Source organism: Branchiostoma belcheri, unplaced genomic scaffold (assembly GCF_001625305.1).
Source record: "Branchiostoma belcheri isolate BF01 breed outbred unplaced genomic scaffold, Haploidv18h27 scaffold14, whole genome shotgun sequence".
NCBI classification, from domain to species: Eukaryota; Metazoa; Chordata; class Leptocardii; order Amphioxiformes; family Branchiostomatidae; genus Branchiostoma; species Branchiostoma belcheri.
Genome location: NW_017802824.1, coordinates 2912308 through 2931596, shown reverse-complemented (window position 1 = coordinate 2931596; position 19289 = coordinate 2912308). Strand labels below are relative to the sequence as shown.

Below are 19289 nucleotides of genomic sequence, written 5' to 3'. Positions count from 1 at the left end.
CAGTCATTTGCAACATTCTTCTGGAGTTATGCAAGAGTAAATTTACAAGGACTCGACAGTTAGATTGTGCCTACTAGTATATAAATCAGTATGATACTAGTATTTTATAAAGGATGTATAATATTTCTTGGTGAAACTTGTTTTATTTAACAATGTGGCGGTCTAATTCCAAAATATACCAGATCAAAAGATAGAATGTGAATTTATTTTACATGCCCTGTCGCCTACCCATATATGTGTGCCTGTGTGTAGCCAAAAAAATACGGAATCCTCGAAATATATATAACATAAATATTTGGACAAAAATTGTTTGATCCCAGATAATATTTGGATCTCGATGTTAAAACAATCTATAGTAAATAAAAAATTCGTCTCAACCTTTACTGCAAGTAAAATTGCTTGATTTCCCCCCATGGAAACATTTATACGAATTGTCAGAAATCCTTGAACTGAGGACCTGCTCCCCCTGCGTGCCACGGCAATTATCTCGATGGAATCGTCCAATTTCTGGGCGCCCTTGTTATCAATCACGTGTGGGCAAATGGTTCAAGGGGAAAAAGAAACTTCAACAAAATTACTCTCCGTAAATACGAAAAGTTTGCATGATTTTCAGGATGCATGGAATGTTGTCGTCTCCTGTGATATTTTACCATGTGGAAAAGTGTCTCCATGAATTATTTCATCTCGCGTAGAAAATACGCTGCCAACGCGATGTTTTGAAACGGAGCGAGCGGTGGGGCCCAGAATGGTTTGTGCAACAGACTTTGTAGGACAAAGGGGCACAGGCGATATTTTTCTTCCCTGAACCGTAAAAACAAAAATGAACCAAGGATAGTACAAAGGTTAGATGGCTAGTTCGCCTAGGAGTGGGGAAAAATTACGAATCGAATTGTTTGGTGGAGTTTTAGCTCCTGAGGCAAGGAAAAAGAGCGGAACGCCGGCGCGCCTGGTGCTCCGTTTATTGATCTTAACTGCACGGTGCTGGGGCCACACGGCTGGGAGAAAGGATCGAATTTCAGATTCCACGGGATTAAAATCGATTTTTGCTGGGTCCTCCCAGCGCCAACCGGCGGCTTGAGGGAGCCAGGCGATATCTCAGGAACTGCGCGCATTCATTTATTACTGCACCAATGGGTTGGGTTTTTATAGAGGGCGCTCAAATATGAAAAGGTGGACGCGTTTTTCCAGGGGACACATCTCCCTGAAAGCTTTCCAGATAATTTTACCGGCTGACGTCATTGCGAATTGCAGTCTGCCAATTAGGCGGTTCGAGTCATGGCGTCCCCCTCCCGCCGGAAAACCCGAGTTTCGGGCTTAAAACGGACAGAAAGGCAAATATGTGTAAAATGCTGGGTTGCTATGGCAGCGGGGATAATAGCAGGCTTCCGTGATGCTGTTACGAGGTGTCCCCCGCCAAAAACACCGGCGGCACTGGCCGGCAAGGCTTGTCTTGCATGACCTCTTCCGGAGGGAGGTTGCTGGAATGGCTAATAGGAAAAACGGGTTTGAAAAGCGATGCCTCAGACGCATCACCGCCGTGGAATTTGGCGCAATATGTATTCAGGCAGATCGCTTACAAAAAGTAGATCAACACATTTTCTTCTTTCCCGTCAACTCGATTCCCTAAACACTCATATTGTTAGAAAATTATATCTTGTTGATTATTTTGTCGAGAGAAGTGTGGTTTTGGGGAGAATATGTTGTTTTTGAGGATGTTGAAGTTTTTTGGGTGGCGGAGTGATCGTTTGGTAGGAGCCTGTATGTCGTCTGAGGCAGGGGTGCGCCATAATGGTGTAGCGTGAGATAAGGCCATGCTGCCACCGGGCCTGAGTTCTCTGTTATTCTCCTCTTGCTGACTCAAAACACGTGTGTGCATCGGCGTCAAACACCGCACAGGTAACCCCACAGATGCGCCAGGGTCACCTTTCTACCATTGACCACCTCTGTGACCTCGATCGTACCTTCAACTTGATGTAACTCGTGGTGTATTGTCGTTCTGGCCATGGCAGCTCAAGTGGCTGCGAATGTCCATTGTGATGGGAACGACATTGGGCAGAGTACTGAGGTGGCCGCCAACTCTGTGGATCATGTCCCTGACGGCAACGGCGACGCTCCCCACGGTCCTGACGGCGTAGCTCCCGACGGCGGGCCCCCGAGCGGCAAGTTGAAATCGCCGAACGAACAAAGCAGCGCCGCCGACTCAAACTCTGCTGCGGCTGCTCAGCACAACGCTCAAGATGGAGGAACAGGCAATAGCGGGTCTATGAACAACGACGACTCCGGCGTGGATATAGACCCTTCCAGACAGGGCAGCTACCCTCACCCTGGCCCAGGCGGGCCAAACCAGGTGGACGGGGCCCCAAGTGGGCCACCTGGACACCCAGGACCGATGTCCGGTAACATGCCAGGCTACAGCAACAACTTCCGTGGTGGATACAACAGTGCAGACCCACAGCAACATGGCGGACCTGGTGCAGGAAACGGCCCATATAACCCGGGTTCGAATCCCGGCATGGGACCACAGAACCCTCAGTACAACCAGTACGGCAACTACGACGGCATGGCCGGGATGTCCGGGCCCAGGCAAGGCCCGTACCCTCCCGCCTCCAAGCCTATGAACATGCCGGTAAGCAGGACTAGCTTGAGCTCGGCTGGGGCTCAGATGATGCCTAATTATAATACGGGTCCGCAGCAACAGCACCGATTTATGAGCGGCCCTTCCACCAGCCAACATTCAGGGCCAACTCCGACACTAAACCAGCTTCTACAGAGTCCCAGCCCTGCCACTTCACGCTACGGGAACTCCTACCCTCCCTCAGCCGCTGGAGGGGACTATAACATGGGCAAGGGGCCCGACGGTGGAAATATGATGGGCAGCGGGCAATATCCTAATCAGACGTGGGGATCGCAACAAAGAACGCACCCGGGACAAGGCTCGATGGGCCCGGCGCCCCCGCCCAACCAGACCATCGGCAGGACACAGGTAGGCCACCGACACCCGTCCTTGTGCCGTACGTGATTGCCCGTCACCGTGGCGTACCAAGTGCCATATATTTCGCCAGGTTATTTTGTACAGAGAGCGCTGTGTTCGCGCCCTGCATACATAATGAGCCGATCGGGTAAACAAGGGCCCGATCGCGGGCGGTAGCGGGGAGATAGCGTCTGTTTTCGCGGCTCCAGAGCCCGTTGAACGCGCTGGACGGGCGCCGGCGGCCCGCCAGAGTGCATGAAATTGACTCAAGTTTTTGAATTGTGGAGGTAAATCCTGATAGTTAGAGGACAGCTGGGCATTCTGAGCCCGATCTGCGCGCTGATTGGCTCATCCCACTTGTCAAACAAACCATTAATCACCCCCTGTCATAATGATACTATTCATTAGAACACGCTGATTGGGCTGGAGGGTGTTGAGTTTCTTGGAAGAGGGAAATAGAAACTATAAACTTGCCCCTTGCTACACTACTGGGATGCAGAATGATCATTTTCTTCCTAAATTCCTGTAAATTTGGCTTCTCTGGACACAGAGTCCCAAGACATACATGACCTGGCATTGGTATTTGATCAGGTGCAAATGCACTCAATTTACTATTGGATTGTAGAATGCAATAGTAGTAGTATATAACAAACTCTGCATTTTACCTTTATGATCTTGATGTCCTAAAATCTAAATAACTACTTCTTTTCAGATTTTGACACCATCATACTCAATATCTTGAAGTTGTTGCTTGCTGTATTGGCACTATCTCATGTTACACTTATTATTGCATTTTACACTTCTCGTTTTTAACACTTTTAACATTCTGCTGACCAGTTGTGTGTTCAAAGGAATTTTGAAGCATTTTGATATTTGACTGACATCTGTCTTGATATTGTTCCAGTGACTGAATAGATGGTTTTCGTCATGACCACTAGTATAGTCATGGTAGTTAGGTGATAGTAGTGTAAAAGTTGGTCTTTCAGGGGTTGAAATTTCTTGGCTGTCATATTTCTAATTTTCTTGAATGTCTGAGAGAAAGAAAGGCTTTCTAATTTCGTCGCTGGAGCAAAATTGTCTTATTAGATGTTCCGCAAAAGATGTGGCAATCGTCAGCTGTAGCTTACTTCTCATGGTGTATTTGTGTTGGAAAAGCACATATGGAGACTAGAAATTTGAAACTAAATGTGGAGACGTTTTACCACACCAAGCTTGCCAGCTGACAAAGAAAGGAGGAAAAAACAATATTGAAATTAAAATTTGTTTTTCTGAGGATTGATCCCAAGCTTTGAAGCCACATTGGAAGAAAGGGCAATATCAGAATGTATGGTGGCAGCTATAACTGCTAAACATTTTGTTTCATGGGATAATCAAGTTAAAGACTTCTTGTAACTCTGTTGACAGAATCTGAAGTATTACAGCTTACAAGGATTTGAGCAGTTGGTCTAGAAAGTAGATGTGTACAACAAACTCTTACAGAGGTATTGTCATTGTCAAGTATTTTCCTAGTGTTTTGAATGGTTACTTACACCATGTTTTGGTGCTCTCCAAGAGGTTTAGGCTTTGAATTTTTATCTTTTTCTTTTCTTTTAATGATATCTTTTTCTATGGGCAGTGTATTGGATACTGGCTGGCCAATTTGATGCTGTCTTGCGAATTTGATGCTTTTTTTTGCAGCCACCAAAAGATCTGCTTGGAGATTCATGTTTTGGTGTTGAAAAGTTGGTAACTGTAATCATGCACCTGTTGCCAGTAAGTGTTGGGGGTTTCCCCCTCGGAGACTCATAAGCTAGGTGTCAGGAGAAAGGGAATACCTATTGATGATTCCTGCCTAACTAATCCAATGTCACTACTACGTTCAGACAGCAGGGGAAGGCTTGACTGGATTGCAAGGTTGAGTGAACTGAATGGAAAAAAAAAAATCTCTTATGATTTCTTTGTCATCTAAAGTCACCTCGAGCTAGCTTCATAGTTGGTATTGTATGAAATCACAAGATAATAATATTTTTGTTTTTCAGCATCATTTATAAGTCGTATATCAGCAACTATCATTGAGGGATAAATTTTTACAGTGGTAAAAAATTGCATAACAGTAAGGATAGTATTCTGCAGTCAGAGAAAAAATAAATCTGCATACCTGCACTGGTGCAGATTACATTGAAAATAAACTGCAAAAGAAAAGACAAATTTTACCTGCACCACTAAAAAATTTAGGAAATATGGTAGGTGGTAACAGTCAATGTAGGCTTATGTAGCGAATAAATATCATACAGTCATGCAAACCCAATACATGGCCCTGTGCAGGTTAGATACAGGTAGACATCAGAAATACCTGCACAAAGCTGCATATACTGGTGGTATTTTGAGCCCTGACAGTTTAAGCAAGAATGTACATTATGTCAGCAAAACAAGGTAAATTGTTAGGTGAGTTTACTTGAAGGGAAGCCATAGAAAACTCATGTCATTCCAGAAAATCAATAGAAAAATGATTTAAAAATGACACAATTGACAGAATTTGTAGTTTTACCACCCAGGTTCTATCCTTGTGGAATTCTCCTTCATATTTTTGTATGTCACCCGTTGGGAATATACCTCTCATGGATATGTATTTTAGTTTCATTTTGTAAATACACAAGGCCACAAAAGCATGGTTTTATATTAAATAGAAGAACTCAGTCACATAATATATGATTTCATGCATGATATTTCTTCTACTATAAGGGAGGGGGAAGTTGTTTTTGTGATAATATTTTATAAGGTTTTTTAAAATTTGGAGAACAGAACTTTATTTTATACACTGTGATCTTAAACTAGGCACAATTTTGCAAAGGCAGCTTGACAGGCCAGTCTGATCTAAGGTCAAGGGTGAAAGTTCAGCATTACCAGTAGGTCAAGGGTGAAAGTTCAGCAACAGCAGTTTCTGACAGGTATCTACCTGGTTGTAGTGATGCGGTATAATGTGCCATAGAAACAATATGTTTGGCCTTTGCAGCTTTTAATATAACTAGATAGATGTAATTTATTTTGTCAAAGATTCACTGTCATATCAAGATTTTCAGAAATGTTCTGAAACAAGTTTAACATGGGCACAGTTTTCATGACTTTCAGCAAACAACTTAAGAAGAGAACTAGAGTTTGTTGGATCCAAGACACTCAAATTTCATCCGAGGACAATTTACAGCCAGCCCATCACCTGTGTCGTGATATTTACCTTCGTCAAGGAGGTTATGTTTTCGCTAGCGCTCGTGTCTGTGTCTGTCAACATCGAACATGATACATGTAACTCAAGAAGGCTAAGGTGAATTGTCATGGTATTTGGTATGTGGGTAGGCCTTTGATGGGAGCTTGAAAAGATTAGATTTTGGGTCACCTGGCGACTTGTTTTGGTAACTCAAAGCAACATCTTGTGATCGTTTTATTTTGTGGGTAGTGAGTTTCTAAACGTTAACCATTACGAGTAGTGTAAGTAGAATCTGTTCTATGCACAGTAGCATGAAGCCAGGTTTTGCGGAGCTGTGCCACGCTGAAGCACTCCCAGCCCTGCTGTCATGTGGCTGTGTTATTGTCAGGATGAACAGCTGATGCCTTGTCACCTTTGACCCCCGTGCTGGAGTGTTTGGGCTCCCCTTGGCCCCCTCGGGATCACTTACTAGTTAGGCAGCCATGAATCAAATGACAATAGACCCATCCACCTGCTGTTAATGGGGATGTAAGGTGCAGGGGTCGATGAACCCGAGTGACCTTTAACCTGTCCCATTCATCAAGACAGCCCCTTTGTAAACTGGGGACCCCTGGTTTGCTATCTGGGGTCAGGTTGATTCTGGTAAAAAAAATGTCACAGGTGTTTACAGAGTGTGATTCATTAAACAAAGGCACAAACACGAAATGGTAGCGAAATTATGAAGTAAATGCAATTTTAGAATAGATCATTATCGACATTGAACTGCTCAGATTGCGTTGTTATAATATTGCTGTCATGGTAAGCATATTCCAAAACTTCTAATCAGCTTGAAATTTTTTTCCGTCATGTCAATTTTATTTGATGTAACATGATGTTGAATGCTGTTCAAAGCATGCGCCCAGGGAAAATTTTGAAATCTTGACCCACTGAAATGGTATCCTACATTTTGAGGGGCAAATTTTGCTAAACTAGGTTTGATTGCGTCTCTTTCCTAGATATCTTTACACACCGATTTTTGTCCATCAAGATTGGACAAAATTTTTGTTGTGAGCATCAAAATTCCATCAAAAACAGAAAGACAGACACTGGCTGCAACACTCCATCAGAGCTATATGGATCAAAATAGAACTGTCTTCAATTATTTCTCCTATAAATTGTAATACATTGAATCAGCCAGTCTGTCTTCAAGTGTTTTTCCTGTCGTGTGTTCAGCCAGTCAGTCAGTCAGTGACTCACTTCCTCATTACATGTGTCTGGTAACCGTGCTATGTTTTCCTAGCCAGGAAGTAATATTCATTCTTAGTCAGGCCTCTTGTATTCAGTTACTTGTTCAGTGAATCCCTCATTAAAAAAGAAAAAACACAGAAAGCCTTGATACATTTCTATATTTGAACGTTAGCATATATTTTACAAGGAAATTTTCCTTTGTATGGTAATGAGTTCTAGCTAGGATTTCATTTCAGTGTAGTGGCACTGGCTGTATGTCGAGGAAGCGAAGGGATACCCAAATAAGGGAAAATGTTATTTCTAAGGTATCTACAATGTATCCTTGATTGGTAATTTTTCGCATTTGATCTGGCATTCTTGAACAAAGAAATACAGTCACAATGCCCCTACGCTGTATTGAAAAGGGGGTCAAAATTATTGCGTAGGGGGCCCCTACGCTACTTCGCGCTAACTAGAACCCTGAGTACAGAATGAAATATCAAATACATGTATATACATGCAGTAAGGTATACAAGACCTACATGTATAGAGGGGGGTACCTATGGCACTCATACAACTTACAAGTCTGTACCTTTGCTTTTTGCAGCTCCTAAAATCCAAGCTTGGAACGTGTAAACAGGTCTATTATGATTATGACAGGTGAATTAGAATAAGAGTTGAAATGACATTTTTTTTCATTTTATCGAAGTAATTCAATTAAGCACCACCTCAAAAAATGACAACCTTCCGTAACCTTGAATGCTTTTCATAGGTGTAATTAATTATGCTCACGTCACGTGAAATTGAAATGATCTTTTTTCGGCTTTTCTATTTCCTCAAGCTATTTGTCAAATGTCAGAATAGACATGCCCTACACAGATAGCAAATTTGTTTGAAAATCTTGCTATATTTTCATAACATTAACAGCCTTTGAAAATATTTGGTGGATACAGATTTTTAGCATGTTTGAAAGCCTAGTTTAAGAAATACATTTCTGAATGGCTGATTCGAGAAATACATTTTTTAATGGCTAATTTGAGAAATAATTTGAGGAATACATTTTTGAGACTAGGAATGGTGTATCCACTATCCCTTCTCAGGTTTTCAGAAATTTTAGTATCAAAGATGGAAATTGGCAAATAAACATCAATACATCTTATCATTTTTTTAACAATTCTGATATGTATTCTTTAACTCAAACTCTGTACTTAGCAGTTCATGGTATTTATGAGGAAAATGAAGACAGCAGATATTAAAAGATGTCAGAAAAGTAGTGTATTATGGAATTTTCTGGGTTTTGGTATTGTAGATCAGTGGCAGTTAGCAATGTGATACAATAACAGTGTAATAAGCGTAATCTTACTTTAAGGCTTGTATCTTTCCATTAATAATCTCGCTTTATTTCACCAAGTTTAGATGAAATGTTTCAATTTCGTATATATTTGAAGAGATTTGTTCAGTTCAATGGACAGGCAGCCATACAAGTTATTCAACTCTAATGCTTTTGGCAATATCCTGTCTATATGAACTCCACTTGTAGTTATAGCGTAGCCCTCATATCCACATCCACTGTCCCTAGCATGGGTCATCTGTCTTGTGCCGCCGCTTTTGATTTAGACAAATCTGGCCCCTTCTTGCCATCACACCTATATAAACCTGTTGTTACGGGTTAAATAACTACCGTCCCAGTCATAAGGTCGAGCGTGTCCCGACACGATGGGTTAATACTTGTGAGGGAACTACCTTCTTCTGCCAGGCTTGACAGATAGGAACGTCCACCGCAATCATGTCCAAAGGCCAACTTTCTAAATATATCCCCACATGGCTTGGTGGCTTGTTCATTCATGTTTGTCCATTGATAATTGGGATATTGATGCCATGGGAGGTTGGAAGAGTTAGGCAAGCGGAGAGGTCTCTGTGTCTGTCTGTTAAGGAGCAGGTGGGAGTAAAGAAGATTTGTGTGTGGGAAGGTGTAACGATTGGAGATAGTATTATCTAGTCGGAATGGTTATCTACAGGGCCCTGTGTATGGCTGTCAGTGGTAAGAGATGCTGATTTTTCATGTTTGGCTTGGTACGTGACCCACGAACTGCCAGGGTTAAAAATCCTTTTTTTCTCCAGGTAACATTGAAAATAACCTGCACCAGACAAAATTTTACCTGCACCACTCAGAATTTATGAAGTATGGATCATACTTAAAACTGTTCAGAAATCATTACCATTATTGTTTGCATACTTCGTACCTGGTAATACAGTTAATGCAGCAAATCAAAAATGTACAATAATTTCTTTACCTTAAACTACTATGTTATGCTTCTAATTCAATTCAAACATTTGAGAAAGATTGCTTAAGGTCTAAGTCTACGGCCATGGTTTCTTAGAACAAAAGGCATACTGAAATTTTAACCCGTTTTTTCAATCAAAGTATCACTGTTTTTCTTTCACGTTCTCCCTACTGATGAAGTACTAATGTACCTGATAACTGCCATGTCGGTGTTAGTTTAATGATTAGAAAGCAGTGAGAAGGTTCAATGTGCTGGAAACTGGATACTGCAAACTTCTTCCATGGTTTCAGTCCATTTAAGTTGGACTGAATGATTGGCGAAACATCACAGAAATCCGAAATAACAAGCAAACACCTAGTTTTCTTTGATATTCAAATGGCGTCAACAGTCATACTAGAAGAGGCCTGGACAGGTTATTGCAGGTAAAATTGGAGCTGTGCAGGTATTTCTGATGTCTACCTGCACCTAACCTGCACTGGTCCATGTACTGGGTATATGCAGGTTAGTGCTGGCAAAATTGGAGCTGTGCAGGTATTTCTGATGTCTACCTGCACCTAACCTGCACTGGTCCATGTACTGGGTATATGTAGGTTAGTGGTGGCAAAATTGGAGCTGTGCAGGTATTTCTGATGTCTACCTGCACTGGTCCATGTACTGGGTATATACTAGTATACAAATGTTGTTGTATGGGGATTTTTTATTTTCTGCATTGACTGTTATTACCTATGAAGTATGAAAGAAATAATAGCAATGGGTCCTGAACAGTTTTATTATGATCCATATTTCCCAATATTTGTGCAATGCAGGTAAAATTTGTCTGGAGCAGGTGATTTTGAGTGTTATCTGCAACAGTGCTGGTATGCAGAAAAAGTACTGTATTTCGAGCCCTGTAACATGATATAAATCTACTTGAACTTCATCTTTTCATATTTGACACGAGAATGACTGAAAGTAACGATTGAAGATGAATAAAATTTCCTTTGCAACTGACGAAAAGATTGAACGGAAAAAGGGTAGCCTGGTATCAAGAGTTCCCGTGTAAGTTTATTGTTGACAGTCTAAACTTGTTGATGGTGGCATGTTGTATTATTAGTTTTGTAGTGACATTACAAGGTTGTTGTGTATAATCACCAGGCCTTGGTGTTGAGATCTGGACCAGGGGTTGGCCCTCACCTTGTTTTGACACGTGGGCGTTATGCAGATTAGCCATGTGCCCGGGAGGATGGCCTTACGTCATAAGGATGCCTCCATTCATCAAATTACCGCTGTATACAAATGCCCTGTTCAAACAATGATTATGACCCGCGGAGCCCTGGATTGTTTCCTCCCGGGCTTCCCCAATAATCGCCCAGGGTTTTTTGTTTCCCTGGCTGAAAAGATCTCTCAGGGCGATAACCGTGTAAAGGGGTGTGTGAAGGGTTGCTTGGATCGCCACAGCACGTTTGCATTGTTCTCCCCACACAATGTTTGACATATCATCAACAACCAGGTCTTTGTTGATCCACGCCAAGTGGGTAAGGCTATCTGTCAACTAGCCTAGGTGGGTTGATACATGCACAGACTCAATATTTGCTAATCAGAAGCTTGGCTCCGCCCCTTTTTTGTGGCTCTTGCAACCACACATGTCTGTCTGGCCCACTGGGGGGATGTCCACCATGGTTGGCATGGCAACCTGGTGGTTTTGGGGTCGCCCTGACCTGATCTTCACGCAGACATGCAAATAAGGTGGTCTGGGACTTAATTACAGAGGCAGTTGGTAAGGGCTCCTGACACTTTTGGAGTGAGGGATGTGCCAACATGTAGGAGTCTCGAGTGGAAGGCTATGGCTTAGTAGAAGGCCTGAAAAGTTGCACAGCAGAATTGGCAGTCAACATTTCAGTTTGAGGGCTTCTGATGACCAGTTGAAGCTTTTTCTGTTAAAAAAAATGTGCTCCACATAAGTAGAATGTACAGGGTTCTCACCAGAATATTTTCACAGCGTAGGGGTCAGGTACAGAAGGGCAACTTTTCGTGATGCAAGCTGCACATAGAGTCCAGTGAAGGACCTGGTATTTTCCCCCAAAAATTTTTACAACTCCCAACACCCAGATATAATATATAATATATATTCTGCTGGTCCCAGATAGTGAGTATCGAGGGACAAATTCCATGGTTTCGATACTTTTTTTACTGAAAATTAGAAAGTGTCACAAGGTTCTCCCCAAAAAGAAACACCCACACACACGTTAAAAGACAGTGTAAGGGGCTAAATCACAGCATAGGGTATCCAAATCACAGCTTAGGGGCCTAGTCAGAACCCTGATGTACTAGTAGGTTTGGTTGAAGGATGTCAGTATCTCTCTCCCATTTCACTCATCCCACCCAGTTCTAGCCTGGACGAGAAGGAATCGTAGCCGTAGGCGTCCCTCATTAATTCGCGAGCCCACGTGTATTTTTAATCCCGCTCTAAGCACGTGGGGATGAAGAGCCTTGGGGGAATCTCCGCGCAGAAAGAATAACCCTGCCGACAAATTAGCCTATTATTGCCCCGATCAGACTCGATTGATAACGGGGTCTTGACGGCCACCAAAAACGCTTCAGGCTCAATTACAAGAGAAGAGTGGCGCGGCCTTCCCAACCTGAACTGACTTGACCCCACTGAAAAGTGGATCACCTCCGTAATAACCATCGACTTCCCTTTGATGTAATTGTTGTCAGCGGGCTGGAGGGGGAAATCCCCCCGGCAGAAATGAAATGCCTCGTTTGGCAATTCAGCGGATAATGTCAAGGGGAACTCCCCTCTTCATAAAAACATTTTGGCGGTGAATAATTTAGGGCTGCGCGGAGGGCTTGAATGGGAGGCTTGTTTCACCTGCCACGTGGTTGGGATGCTCGGGAGGACAGCCCAACATGACAAGACGTGCTCTCATGCGTAACTCTTGGAGCTACAGTGCAGATGTTGAATAACTTGAATCTACAGGCGTGCAGCTTGCGATCAGAAGTTGTACAGAACACAATTAAAATCTGTGCATTTCTCAATTAACAAGCGTGCAAAAGCCTTGCCCCTGTCGTTTGAAATGTGTTTGTTTCTCATGTAAAATGCGTGAAATTGTATATTGCTATGTCTTGTAGCTCATCAGTGCACATGGTTTACACAGAGCTTTTGCTTTATTTAGCTCAATGGTAATATAAATGCGGACTGGAAGTCTGTGTAAATATTCTGGCATCTAGACGAAACAACAAATGCGCTTGAATTTCTGACAGAGATATAGTATGTTTGTGCTAATGTATGTTTAAACTTAACGATGGTTATAACGGAATACTGCAAGTTTTTACCCAAAGCATGTTGACTTTTGTATTCTTTATATGGCCTGTGGCCATGCCAAGAAGTAATTGCCTGAGACACAGTTGCCATTTTATGTTTTTGTATTGAAAATTGTCCCATCCAGTGCTGCCTTATTGTGCATAACGTAATATAATAATATGTAGGTGGACAACAAACTGAACAGAATATGCATGAAACTGCACATACACTCAGGCCCTGTACTGCATGTATCCCCCCCTTGGCCAGTGGACTCACCGCTTGTGTTTGTTTGTTTTCACGCAGGGCCCGATGCATGAGATGAATCCGCAGATGGGCCAGAAGCGGCCGCAGCCTTACGGCGCCCCCTACGCTAACGCCAACCCATACTCGCAGCAGCAGGGGTACGGGGGACAGCCGTACGGCCAGGGCTCGCCGCCCCGCTACCCCGGCCCTCCTCAGGGCAGGATGGCCAGCATGCAGGGGCAGCCGCCTCAGTACGGCAGGCAGCAGGTATGCATGGAGAACACACACTTGTACCCGGTTTATCGTCTGTTGTTCCCAGTCTTCCAAGGGTTAGACATGCTTGCACATAGGTGCTGAGGCTTGATGGCAGCCCACCTTTTGCCTCTGTCCTATGGGTTGATGTTGCCAACAAAATTTACACTAGCAGACTTCTACATTATGGCCACAGACATTTTTTTTTCAGTGAAATAGCCTCAAAGTTAAAGCTATAGATTGGTCTTAAAGCCCTTACCATCTCTGTCAAAATGTAGAAATGCAAATATTTGATGTTCATGCAGCCGCTCTCTCATTGGTGGAACCGCTAATTGTTATCCTCTCATTGGTTGAACTGCAAATCATGATGGACATTCAGCATTGATCTATTTTACACACTGTTCCCTGTTGTGACTTAGAAATATGAAAGGAGCTTTTAAATTTTATTTTTAATATGTGTACTATGCATATCAAAATATTTGTAAGTAAAAATATCAAGGTGGAAAGATGCATATTTTGGTGCGATATTTGCCTACTGATAATTTGCATATGTCTTCAAATAATTTGCAAAGTTATATGATGTCAACAATAACAGCAATCGCTGGTATAGCCTAAAGTTGTCTCTACCAAATCTAACAGTTGATTATTTCCACCCTAGATGCCTCCTCAGTACAACCAGTCTGGACAGCAGGGGATGGGAGGGTACAACCAACAACAACCTCCCTACTACCCACAGCAGCAGGGGCAGATGGGATACCAGCAGCAGGGAGGGTACCCCCAGGGTCAGCAGATGCCATCACAGATGCAGCAGGTGTGTGATTGGTCACCTTTTTTTTTTTCAAATATAACTGTCAATCTTGACACACCAATTTTATTTGTTGGTTCTTGGATTTTTACAGAAAAATATGAAGCAAGGGTAAAAAAACTGGCATAGGCATCCCAAGATAGCCCCAGAAACTTAGATAGGAGCCATGAACTTGATGAAGTCAACATACCAGGCTATTTTGAAATTGAAATTACTGGATTGACAAATGGAAAAACAGTAAATACAGGAAAGACAAGGATTTTTTTCAACTGCTGGGGCAAAAATATTAGCATTTGGAGTTGATTCAGAACCTTTATTTTTTTTTTACACATTAAAAAAGATGAAGCAGGCAAATGTGAGAACCAACTGGTTGAATTGGTGTGGCCTAATCTTGATTTTTCAGAATTTTTGTTGTCCTTTCCTTTGATAATCATCTTGCATATCTCCAGGTCTGGTATTTTAGTATCTGATGGTGGTGCTACTACAATATTATACATCTACATGTATGCTATTTTGAGCCTCAAATGTAGAACTAGCCAAGGAGCTCCCTGTGTTTCTCCATGAAGTTATTATGATGATTTGTACACCTACTAAGCTTGCTAAGGCACACTGTACCTGCAGGGCTCAAAATACCCTGAATAGTGCAGCTGAAATTGGAGCTGTGCAGGTATTTCTTGTGTCTACCTGCCCCTAACCTGTACTGGTCCTTGTACTGGGTTTATATGTACATGTAGGTTTTTGTCATTGCCACCTATGAAATAAAAAAGATTTTATGCAATGGTTTCTGAACAGTTTGTCATATGATCCATACTTCGTAAATTCTGAGTCGTGCAGGTAATTTCCAGTGTTACATGCACCAGTACAGGTGTGAATTATTTCGAGCCCTGGTTCGTGATTTTCCTGGTATCTCAAGCATCCCGTAACATAGACATTCCTCATGTCTCAGAAATCAAATTTGCGAAGTCGGTAGTATGTATTTTCTACATAATTTCTATCTAATAAGATACATGGACCCCCACCAGGGCAAAGGAATGGCAACTTTAAGAAGTCTTAGCTGAAATTAATGCTGAAATACATCCCTCGGAGCAGTAATTTTGTTAGAACAACTCTAATCAGTTGTGGTTGATTACTCACATTAGTAGTTGTCACAGTTGGGGTAGACCTGCATATGTTAGAGGATTTCCGTCCCAAGCCGGCATTAGTGCTCACAGGAGCATAGGCAGCACTGGGGGAGTGATATGTCAACGGAGAAAATCTGATTTGTATGGAACAACTTGTTCTAGCCAGTCTTTCCATCATTTGACAGAATTTTGCTGCTCGTGAGAGACCAAAAATTTGCCCAATCCAACATCTTTGACGGACAAAAATTGGCGTCTGTGACGGACAAATGTTGGCGTGCAAAGATATAGAATATCATTAAATTAAGCTTAGTCTAATGCAGGAAATAGTGTTTCAGAGGGTCAAGATTTCAAAATTTTCCTGGAGAAAAAAGATACAGGCTGGCTGGAAGACTGGTGTCAATGGAGGATATCTGATTTGCATGGAAATAATCTTAGTTTGATTTGGGGTGGTCGAAACTTGCACAACCTAAAAATGACTGGATTTGACATTTTGGTCAAAAGCATGCTTTTTTGCTTCAAACAATTTGGGTGTATTTGTTGTATTGGGTAACAGCAGAGATGAACAGAAAGGAGGTAATATCAGATGCTGAGGTGCTAGTGGTTGACAAATACACAAGGATAAAACCTTGATTAAAAACTATTGGCGTTTTATATTTTTGATATTATTTTAGATCTACAGTTCCTCCCATTCGCCCACATTTTGTTTGATATTTCCTTTGCTCTATACACATTTCAACCTGTCAGTATGTGCACCAGAAAGGACCAACATGAACAATCCTTTGCCTTCCATATATTCGGTCTCCTTTCCCCCTATTTGGTCAACTATCCTCCTTTTTTCTTTGCAGCAAATCTAGATACTTAACAATTCAAAATTCCACCTCTTTGCAATTTTAAGATTTCTATCCCAAAGAGATATGGATTGTTACAATTGGCCAGAATAATTTTTATTCTTCTGTTCTCAAATGCAGCTTCTCTTGCTGTGGACAGATAGTGTATCGGTATACCACCTTGTATACGGGTCACTTGTGAAGTCCATGAGCAAAAGTAACAAGTTATATAGTCTGGGGTATAGTTTTTATAGGATTGGATGCCTTCATGCTATTTCTGGCAAGGTAGTCACGTTTGGCTGCTTTCTCATTGATAGCATCCAAACGCAATGTGAAAATGTGACAAGAAAAAACCTTGGAAATAATAGAGTAACGATTTAATGTGATGGTCTCTTTGTTTCCTTTCTTTCAATGTATCATTTATTCCCTCAATCTCTGATGCTGCAGCTTCTGACTGAAAAGAGTGACATCGCTACCCTTCTCAAAAACAAGGTAACCCTTGACCTTGTTTGCTTGCCTGGCCAGCTCTGCGCATGCACAGTACCCTGGGATACATGGCTTAACTTAAAGGCACAAAACGCGATTTCAGGGCAGCACAGCTGGATTTTCAGTTAATTTCCTGGTCATGTTTTAATGTATTAAACTGAATCAACCCTATGTCATAGCATATTGATATGACAAAAATGTGATGTCACTGACGGAAAAACGGTTGCTTGTTTTGTATCTTAGTTTTCTAGCTATTTATTGGTGGCACCAAAAAATAAAGGTACCCCTCACTTAGCTTGTTTTGTGGCAGTTTGAAAAGATTCAAGCATGAAATGATTACAAAAATGTGCAAAAAAAATGGCACTTACTGTCAATATCATCCAGAATTTTTCTCATTGCTGCCCTGAAATTGCATTTGATGCTTTCAAAGTTTGTAGATATACAATATACCTGCCTTTTCTGTGTGCTTCAACAAATTCGGATATCTTTTATTTAAGCACAAAATGATGACAAAAATGTGTTAAGAAAATGGCAGTCAATGTCATCCAAAATTTTTGCATTGCTGTCCTGAAATTGCATTTGATGCCTTGAAAGTTTATAGATATACAATGTACCTGCCTTTTCTGCGTGCTTCAACAAAAACAGTTCTTTTTTGGTTAACCTTTAAATGTAAAAAAAGGATCACTTGTCTATACAGCCAAGCAGTGCATCTCACCCCATCTAACACATTAATCTATGTAGTGCCCACTACTATCCTCTCTGAAGTGCCCTTACCACTGTAATGTTCCACAAACTCCACATGGCTGATAGTATGGTACACATGCGGATCCTTCTGTAGCATTACTGTGGAGGGCACTCTGGACAGGATAGTGGTAGGCACTACATAGATAAATGGCTAGAACGTGGGAGGATTTAAGTGGCATTGCTCTCGCAGCAAGGGAAAGTTTAACAAGGCTAGTACTGTTCGGTTCGTTCAAGTGTACCTGATATATTATTGAAGTATATTTAGATTTTCATTCTGGTTCAAAAATACTCGGTCTGCAATGATTCGGACAGAAAATAGCCAATATTCAGGGCAGAAAATACCACCTGCATATGCAGGTAACTGCAGGTGAAATTGGAGCTGTGCAGGTATTTCTGATGTCTACCTGCACCTAACCTGCACTGGTCCATGTACTGGGTGTATGCAGGTAAAATTGGAGCTCTGCATGGATTTCTGATGTTCACCTGCACCTAACCTGCACTTGGACCATGTTCTTGGTTTATATATGAATGTAGGTGTATGTGGATTTTTAGTTGCTTCATTAATTGTTGCCACCTTTTAAGTTTGAAAGAAATATTGGCAATGGTTTTTGAACAACCTCTTGAATGAGTGATGCAGGTAAAATTTGTCTGGTGCAGGTAATTTTAAATGTTACCAGCACCAATGCAGAATAAGTATTTCAAGCCCTGGCTAGAGTGTGTTATATGCACAGACATTTTTTGTCACACTACCTCTGAAAGCTAGAAAAATGATATTTCTGTCTTCAATCCATTTCAGCACATGAAATAGGTGACAAACACACAAAGAGACAGAAAAGAAAGTTGAACTTGTCCTGCATATAGTGGATACATAATCAAGTGCTCAAACACTTTTGCAAAAACATACAAGCCATGATAATGTGTTAGAACATGAAAGCCTTATCTATATCCATTCACCTACTTGATCAACACGACTCTTGAATTAAGTATGGGTTTTGTTAGGTTTAGTGACATTCACGATTGTTCCAAATTGGAGGAAAAATCCCCTTACAAATAAGTGCCTTTATCAGCTATTATGATGTGAAGCATACATGGAAAGGTCAGTCAAAAGTCACCCCATGTCTGGCATCTAAATGTCATTGGTACAATGGCAGTGGTATATGTAAGGCCGTGGAAAAATAATGTTGTGTTTCCTGTTTCCCGACCGACCCTAGAAAAACTGCCTACTCAAGCCTTTTCAAGGGACACATAGTTCTACCATTTCTATAGCTCCATGGACCATGATCTTACACCTGAGTGAGAGTGACAAAATACATTGTACAATCGGTTTTCCAACATTGACATTGAAAGTAGAAGTGTGCTCATGCAAGTTTTACTTAGATAAACTGTATTGTACAAGTTGGATCATATCACTAGAGATTGCCAAAGTCTAATAAAAAGAACAAAGAAAAAAAAAAAGATAATCCCGACCTACCGACCCTACTTTTTTCAGCACTGAAACAGGAAACACAAATTTTTTTTTTCCTAGGCCCCAAGTGACACATGAATCTCTGGTACTGTTCATTCCTGCCCTGCTTCTTTGCGCTGTCGTCTAGAATTCTACTTTATTTCTGTTAAGAATTGTTCCAAGAACGGGAGAGATAGAAAAGAGCATTATGCTTGCTATATAGCATTATTATGGTTCAATGGTAGTTTCAGGTAGGGGGAGGGGGGAATAAATCAGGAAATTGTCATAATGGAAAGACCAAATGTAGTAATGATAAAGGATAAAAATGCTGTCACAATTGCAAACAATTGGGGCAAAAAAAGATTGCTGTAAGGTGGTGAATACATTGTCATCACCCATGAGTATTTTGTGATCGGTCCCTTTGTTCCTCTTTTTTTGACC

The 19289-nt window shown here is 41.6% G+C and overlaps 1 protein-coding gene across 1 annotated transcript in view; it reads left to right on the top strand.

The window, feature by feature from the left end:
* Window positions 1–1760: 1760 nt before the first annotated feature.
* LOC109464545 (AT-rich interactive domain-containing protein 1B-like) overlaps window positions 1761–19289 on the top strand; it is a 52869-nt gene continuing 35340 nt past the window's right edge. The window contains 4 exon segments of the mRNA XM_019761548.1: window positions 1761–2983; window positions 13230–13436; window positions 14080–14232; window positions 16622–16666. Of these exon segments, the coding sequence (XP_019617107.1) occupies window positions 2003–2983; window positions 13230–13436; window positions 14080–14232; window positions 16622–16666 (1386 nt within the window). The 5' untranslated portion in view covers window positions 1761–2002.